This window comes from Bactrocera latifrons, unplaced genomic scaffold (assembly GCF_001853355.1).
Source record: "Bactrocera latifrons isolate USDA-ARS-PBARC rearing strain unplaced genomic scaffold, ASM185335v1 scaffold_60, whole genome shotgun sequence".
Taxonomy (NCBI): Eukaryota; Metazoa; Arthropoda; class Insecta; order Diptera; family Tephritidae; genus Bactrocera; species Bactrocera latifrons.
This window is the reverse complement of record NW_017537268.1, coordinates 1,366,137-1,374,626: the sequence shown is the minus strand read 5'-3', so window position 1 is coordinate 1,374,626 and position 8,490 is coordinate 1,366,137. Positions and strand designations below refer to the sequence as shown.

The 8,490-nt window shown below is 34.4% G+C and overlaps 2 protein-coding genes across 5 annotated transcripts in view; both read left to right on the top strand.

The window, feature by feature from the left end:
- Positions 1 to 2,242, top strand: part of LOC108975029 (probable maleylacetoacetate isomerase 2) — a 9,745-nt gene extending 7,503 nt beyond the window's left edge. For all 4 annotated transcript variants that reach the window (XM_018943249.1, XM_018943250.1, XM_018943251.1 and 1 more), the window contains one exon: positions 430 to 2,242. In XM_018943249.1, coding sequence (XP_018798794.1) covers positions 430 to 559 — 130 coding nt within the window. In that variant the 3' untranslated portion in view covers positions 560 to 2,242. The remainder of the gene's footprint in view (positions 1 to 429) is intronic.
- Positions 2,243 to 3,883: 1,641 nt separating this feature from the next.
- Positions 3,884 to 5,070, top strand: LOC108974996 (probable maleylacetoacetate isomerase 2). The gene is made up of 3 exons (XM_018943176.1): positions 3,884 to 4,368; positions 4,421 to 4,751; positions 4,808 to 5,070. Exons 1-3 carry the CDS (start codon positions 4,056 to 4,058, stop codon positions 4,935 to 4,937), a joined length of 774 nt encoding a protein of 257 aa, XP_018798721.1. The 5' UTR covers positions 3,884 to 4,055; the 3' UTR covers positions 4,938 to 5,070.
- Positions 5,071 to 8,490: the final 3,420 nt, after the last annotated feature.

The window sequence follows — 8,490 nt, the reverse complement described above, 5'->3', positions numbered from 1 at the left end:
TTTTTTTTTAAATAGTTGTAATTGAAGTATTAGTAGTAAAGACTTTGTCCAAGTCTTTAAGAATAATATCTGAAAGACCTGTATAAAAAGATCGGTTGAGTAGTCGAGAAATCGACTCTAAAACACAGTTTACGCGCTTAAAGACGCCACATTTAGCCTAGCTAGGTTCGAGTGCACAAGTTCTCAAGGCAGTATCTCAAACACTATAAATAGGATCAACTTTTAAATTTAGGACAATATTTTAAAGATGTTGTAGAATTTTATAAGYCAATAACATTGGATTTTTTAAACCCGTAAACCCCATGCAACACCGCAATTTGACAGCAGTAAGATCTAATGTGGGAAGGTAGTTKTAATTGCACAAAATATTGYGAAGCTCAAGTATCACTACTATAATTGCTGATTCRTTACAATAACTGAATTTAWTAGATTCCATGTCGATCTACGTCCATACCCGATCATCTTGCGTATCGATCGKGAATTGGAGGCTAACCCCGCATTCCGCGCCGCACATCCCTCCAACCAACCAGACTGTCCACCGGAGTTGCCAAACAAATAGAATTTCCCGTCAACAACTGCGAAGCGCCGCAAAACCAAAAAATGATCGCAGACAACACAATAACAATAACAAGAAGAAAAGTAGCAGCAGCAGCATCAAGCATAACCGAAACACCTGGAAGACGCCGAATCCATGCAATGGCGCACAAATTGAAAACAAACGAGACAAAATGTGGCACTTTCAAGCAGTTGAAACAAATCTGACCAAACGAAGCAGCGCAAAGTTGCAAATTTAATAAAGAAAAAAAAATAACAAAAACCACAAGACAAAATTTTGAAAGACGAATTGGCAAAACATTGAGACACATATACGTATGTATATCTATAAAGATATTTAAAAATACTTGAAACTTGCAAAATTCTGCAAAACCGTTWAATGGAGATCAGTGGTAGGATAAAGAGTCCACAAAGTGGCCCACGCTGAACCGCTCGACAACTAAACAAAATAAGCATATAATAAATGTATGAAGAAATTGTGAAATGCAAACTCAAAGAGGATAGAAAATGTGAGAGCTAATCGAACATTTGTAATGTGAGAAAGCATAAAAATTTTATTTAAAAAATATTTGGCAACAATTGTGAAAACTATCTAAAAGATATGAATACGTATTTTATAGATTACACTTAAACCCATACACACACACAAACATCTATATTATAAGCATTACGTAAAGAAGTATGTAAAACTATAAAAGGTTAAAGGAAAAAAATTGAGATTTCGAAAATTAAATGAAAATAAATTCGAACATAAAAAATTAAAAATTAGAACTTGTGAAATTATGTACGAAAAGCAAAATTAAATTCAGGGATTTTTAAGCAACTAGGAGGGAATAAGTGAAATTCGCAAAAAATGAACATACACACACATCCACACACAAACAACACAAGCAGACACTTGAGCAAGCCACTGAACAAAACACCAAACAATAACGGTGCAAACACAAAGAACTTGCAACAAAATACAAAACACGCAAATAAAAGAGTACAAAATGCAGTAAATTAATTCRTTGAAACCAAAAAGTACATAAAAGCATAAGTGAACAAGCAAAAGAAAAACTATTAGCTTCCTAAAGTGAACATGAAAATTAAGCATTACATTAAGCAACAACAAAAACGAAATGTATTTTAATAGTTGGACAAGCATTAGGATTTTCACAAAAAAATAACTATTAATATTAAAAAATACAATTAAAGCGCCTATTCACACGTACATTCATTATTGAGATTTCAATCAAAACTTTTTTTAATTTCGATGTTTTTACTAATCAAAACGGCTGGATAAATGATTTGCTCAGTTAACTAAACTTATTTTTGAACAATACCAACAATGATTTTCAGCATTCAAACTTTATCGAATGAAGAACTTTTATATAAAGTTTAACTCGTAGCGTCAAATATTAATTTGCTAAATTATTGACTAAAAATTCCCGTTTTGTCACACTTCGATTGTGAAATCAATTCAGCAAGCCAAAGTGTGACAAAATTACTTCATTCTCCTAATTTTCAATATCAAATTTAACCGATTTCTTTTRTAAGAAGTTATTCCCAAAGTGCGATATTGTCTTAAATATTCAATAAATTGAAAAAATCTATAAATTAAACGAAATTTGTTCACTCATATTTCAAGCAAACTAATCCAAGCCTTCAACCATTGAGTCAATTAGAGGACTCCAACTTGTCAAAAATAAATAAAACTTGTCAAAACAAACACAACAAAAAAAAAAGAATAAATTTATAAATTTGGAAACTTCTCAAAAAAATTGTTTTTGGTTTACAAACAAAAATGAATTTCCGCAATTCTCGGTTTCTATGTTTTCGGTTCGTTATAAACGAACTTGTACTTGTCAACTACGTTGAAATTTAATGAAATCACTCTTTCCATTGTCCACATTTTTTAAGTGAATATGCTTAGTTTGTTTGGCAAATCGAACAACTCAATACGGARTGCTGAAATACTTTTGTGATGGATAACTCGAGTAGTGAATTTACTTATCAAGCGCTGGTGATTAAAATTCAATCAATAATATAAATATACTATAAGTACATGTAATATCTCAAATGTCCTCTATGTATGTATATGTACTTCAGATTAATCTGTATAGCTAAAAAATGGTTTATAACAAATTTCAATACTCAAGCACAGGAAATAGTTTTTTAACTCAATGCAAATAGATATTTATGCTAATGAGATTTCATGTCATTTTATGTATTGCTGTATGTGCTTTAGTGAATAAAACTAAAGAGTAAATAATATAAAAACGAAAAAGATAAAMCTTAAATACATTTTCATGAGAAAACTTTCTGCAAACGATTACATAATTGTCATACAAAATTTTAATGAATAATAAAGTAAATGAATACATTGTCTTAATCCTTCAAAACTTGAATGCTGATCGTGTTTCATTACATGGAGTTTACGTGGTGGCCTGGTAAGTATTCGGTATTCAAATTTGCTTGTAACTGGTTATGCAATTTTTTGACAGAGTCCATATTTCCTCAAAAAGAACGTAACCATTAATGGCGACCATTATCGYGCGTTCCCACGACAGTCGGGTCTACGAAATCGGCACGGGCCAAGGACTGTCAACACGCAAAATTCTGCCGTTACAGCAACAACAATCATTATCGCACCATGATAACTCACTATTTGATGCCTGAAATTGAAGCTCGTGATCTCGGCGACTTTTGGTTTCAACAAGACTGTCTCACTAACCACACGTAGAAATATATAAAGTCTATGCGGGCAATCCCGTTTCGATTCAGGTCATTTTGCAAAAAAAACACGGGTGTCATTCGCCAGTTGCTAGTCGAAATGTTCCAAAGAATCATCGAAAATTGGACTCACAAGACCATCTGAAACGTAGCTGCGGCCAAAATATGAAAGAGGTAAGCTTAAATAAATAAATCACGCAGTGAAATCAAAGAGCGCTTGAAAACTACATATATGCTGAGCTTCTCTTATAATGGATCACAAAAAATTGTCATATCAATTTTTTTTTTTAATTCTTACATATTGACCAGAATACGTTGTAAAATAGTTTAGGAAAAAATCTAGTTATTTCTGGATTTTACAAAAAACTTCTTGCACTTCTGCGCTGTGGGTGTGAGGACATTTCTTTACGTTACAACATAGTTAGTATGTGTTTAAAAAATATATGTGGTAAATATCAAATGATTGATCATTCTTCAGCATCACCGTTCAGTGCTGTAAGCACTAACATACTTTTAGGCTACTGGCGCAAGCTGGTTGATCACAGCTGTTTCCATAAGATAAACAAGCGCAAACAAAAAATTGCAATAAAGTAAATAACAAAGCGTAATGTGMATAAAGTTAGCAGACAAACGTCTAAGCAGACAATCTATATAATTTTATGTTTTAAAGGATAAGGAATAAGTCGATACAGCGAGCGATAAGGGGTCGTTGATACTTTTGAGCCGGCAGTTGTTAGCGTTTTAATAATTTCACAATTGTCTGGTAGATTTAACAGCGCCACGACATGMATACAGCACTGMACAGTCGACAGCTTTTTCAAAGCATTTGGCAAACTCATCGCGTTTTGAAGATAAGCGCACAGCAAATATACAATTCAACGTCGCTCCACAAACCAGTGGAAACCAATGAAGACAAGAAGCCAATACTTTATTCGTACTGGCACAGCTCCTGCTCGTGGCGCGTTCGCACTGCACTTAACTGGAAGAATATTCCATATGAGACGCGAGCTGTCAACATACTCAAGCCGGAAAGCGGACATCATTCTGCCGAGTATCTTGCGATTAATCCTACGGCGCATGTGCCAACACTATATATAGGTGAGTGCTTTATGTAATATAAAAATTTTATTTCAATATGTTTTTTGATGAGATGGGAAGAACCTCATTGAGTCCATTGCCATTTTGCATTATTTGGAGGAGACGCGTCCGGTGCCAGCGCTGYTGCCGCAAGATGCATACGAACGTGCCAAGGTGCGTGAGATTGTAGAAATCATAGCCTCAGGCATACAGCCGTTACAAAATCGGAAAGTGCAGAAGCGTGTTGAGCACGATAAACGATTGGAGTGGGTTCAGCATTGGRTCAATAGCGGTTTTCGCGCTCTAGAGGAAAAGCTCTCTACTTCGGCGGGCAAATATTGTGTGGGCGATGAGATTTCAATGGCCGATTGCTGTCTGCTGCCGCAAATTTTTAATGCCAGAAAGTGAGTAATGAGAAAACAGAAAAAGACATACTAAATAACTCTCATTTCATTTGTAGCTCCAAAGTGGATATGCGACAATATCCGATTATTTCACGTATCGAAAGTGAATTGGAAATTATTCCCGCCTTTATAGCTGCTCATCCAAGGAATCAGCCGGACTGTCCAACGGAGTTATCTGGCAAATAATATTTTACAATATCGAAGATAAATAATACGTTGTATAATTATTTCCAACAACGATAAATGGGCATATTATTTAAAAAATTAATAAAATAATGTGCATTCACAGAATCTGTAATAAACTTTAAAAATCAGCAAATTCGTTTTAAAAACTTTTGGTTTCCTTGATCCCGTTTTCGAACTGCAAGGAGTAGCTCCGAAAAAAGTTGTCTGGTGATGTATATTTTTCTGCTTAAAATTATCAAAAAGCCGAGTAAAATAGTATAATAGATGAATGCAGATCATGATTTAAGGACTAAAAAAAATTTAGATTTTTGAAGAAATGCCAACCAATTTTTATCAAATATTTTTCTTTCGATCATTACCTTAAAAATATGTCTAAGGCCCAGCCGCTGAAAAGAAATGTTTGTCAATCATTCTAACAGCGACCCCAGTCAATCATTCTAACAGCGTTTCGAAAAAAACGCGGTTAAAGTCTTGGAATTAAATAAATAAGTTAAAATAATCTTAAAAATACGCTCAAATCACCGACACTATTTCAGATATTATTTTCAAATATATGGTATACATACATTCTTTCCCTTAAACACCTTAATTATCTTAAAGATATCGCAAAAGTTTTTATCGAAATAGTGCTTTTACTATTGATGTTCGTTAACACTATCTAAAAACGGCCCATATCGGTCTATAACTTTTCAAGACTACAGATTCTGAATGTTAGGACCGCTGTGGCTGGCTTTATACCGAAAATATTGGTTTATTTTGCATCATTATAATGGGGCGTTCACTAAGTGATTTCGTTTGAAGATAACAGCTGATTTCATTAAAGTTTTTCGCAGCCAACTTCACACTTAACCGCTTTACCGTATTATATTTAAACAGCTGAAACAGCTAGTGAGGCTTGTTTGTAAAAACAGTTCTAACATAGTTTGAAATAGTATTGGTTTTGTTTTGTTATTTTGAAGCTTTACATGTGGGTTCTTCATATTCTTACAGAACGAAATTTACTTACGGCATTGATTTGCTTATCAAACGTCAAAGAAGTAATTTATTTCTGAAGCGCATTGTTATTGACGACAAAAAATGGGTTGTTTATAAGAATGTAAAGCGCAAAAGAAGATGGTCTAAAATAAATCAGCTCAAACAATTTCGAAGGCCGATAATCACAAAAACAGGTTCTATTGTCTGTTAAGTGGGACTTCAAAGATATTTATTTCGAAATGTATTGTGATTAGTGTGGACAAACCATATTCCTCATACCTGGCACGTTCAGACTATTATTACTTTTTCTGGGATCTGCAAAATTTTTTTATGGGAGAACCTTCATGTCAAATCAGTACATCAAAACCCACTTGAACCAAAATATCTCAAAGAAGAGAACTAAGATAGTAACATATGGGACGGCTTTGCCATCTTAAAAACGGTTCGGTGTCTACAGACCATTAGCATCGCCAGCGGGTTTGGGGTCGAACCCRGAGAAAACGGAWCTGCTTGTGTTCACAAGAAACCTCAAAATTCTTCTATAGAGGTTGACATCAATAAATAGGACACTAGTCTCCCTCAAAGACCGTAACTAGTACCATGGAGTAGTCTTTGACATTAAAGTACTGTGGAAGCACATTGTGAAACGATGAGTTAGAAAGGCTAGCTATTCTTTATATGGGTATACCCATATGCTTAGCATAAACTGGGGGTTCTCTCGCTCTACCTTCTGTTGCTACACAGCCATTGTAAGATGAATTCTGCTCTTCTTGGTGCGGTAGTATAGTGGACAGGCRTACGGAACTCCCAGAAAATGGTTCACAGGCTAGCTGCGCCGTGCATAACAACTCCAACATCGACTCYTGAGCTGGTACTTAACCTGCCACGATTATTACCTCGGTGGGTAGTGACGATTTGGAAAGAAGGTTCAAAGTTAAAAAAAATTGCGCGCAACACTCTAAGCATTTATACCGATAGCTCGAAAATGGAGGATGGAGTTCATGAGCCATTGCGCAAGCCGCGGAGCTGGCATCTAATGCATCTGCCGGCATATCGGTCAGAAGTAGGATAGTGGGAAAGCAAGGCAACAATGGAAAGTTTTGCCAAAGCAAGACACTTCACTTCTACTGGGTGCTAGATCACAAAGGTATTGAAGGCAATGAAAGAGTGGTCCAGATTGCCAAGAATGTTGTATGGCTAACACCCAAAAACGTGATMAACATTGGTCCCCAYGGTATRATACACTAGARGAGGTATCGATATTGAAGTCAAAGAGTCTGCTAAAATTCGGTCAAGCGCCTCATGGGCTAACCGAACTGAACACCATCTAGCATCGCAAAGGAGCGAAACTGATCTATGCGTGGTTCATTGGCCTACCAGTCTAACCTTACTTGCGCAAAAAATTACATAGTGAATAGTACAATAGACACAWCACTTACCTCTCTTAAACAGCGGAACTCGGTCACCACAAATATAAACAATTTTATTATAATTTTGAATTTTTTTTTTTTTTTGTAATGTTAAATTGTTTTTATTGATTTCATGCCCATTATGTAATTAATGTATGTATGCAATTATGTATGTATGTATTACACGCTAAGAACTAATTTTCTTTAAAATTGATAACGATGAATGCGTTTATGGGCAATACGCAAGGTTGCAATTCGCAATCAGCAATACGCTACTAACAAAGGACTCGTACCTCGTACACACCTCTGCCACACTCGGTGCAACGGCAATCTCGATGAAGTTTTACGCCTCCACAGCTCCTCAAAACAGTTGTAGTTTAGTTAATTGTTGTTGTTGTTTATTTTCATTTATTTATATTTGTTTTATTTGCATTCATTTTAATTTATTACTCCGAGGGAATTTCATCGCAATCACAGTTTCTCTTTATGGCATTTACGCTTACTGATTTTATGTTTCATTTACTACTAATTCAATACAATTATCTCTTTCTATTTGGTTTTGGTTTTTTGTAAATATTGAAGTTTCGTATTTTAATTTGGGATTAGAGATTTTAAATAATCACTTGGATTTGGAATCGTCATTTGGTTTTTGTGTTTTTTCTTTTTAACATTTTGGATCTATTAGATTTTTAGGTTGTCTTTTGGTTTTGGTTTTTGTGTTTATTTTTGTTTTTGCTTGAAATATATGTATGCTTGCATGTTTGTTGTGTTGAAGTTTCAACAGCTGATTTTAAAATATTTGTGGTTTCATTCGAAGGTTTGTCAGAGTAACGCAGGTCCACTGCATTTACAACAATTCACTAGGTATATATATATACTGTATTATACATGTATATATATTTATGCACTTAAATATATATAAATATGCATGGGTTTCATGTATTTCGTATTGATCATATGCACATCTGTGAATTTTCGAAATTTGTTACTGTTGCTAATTGTAGTTGTTGTTAATGTTAATAATTCGATTTCATTACTTTGGAGTGGAAATCTGTATGCACTAAATCAATAGATTGTAATTAAGTTTAAAAATTGTAAATTTGTTCTAATAACAGTGAGCCTTGTAATAAATAAAAATTACTGGAGTGTTTTTGTTTTTGTTATTATTA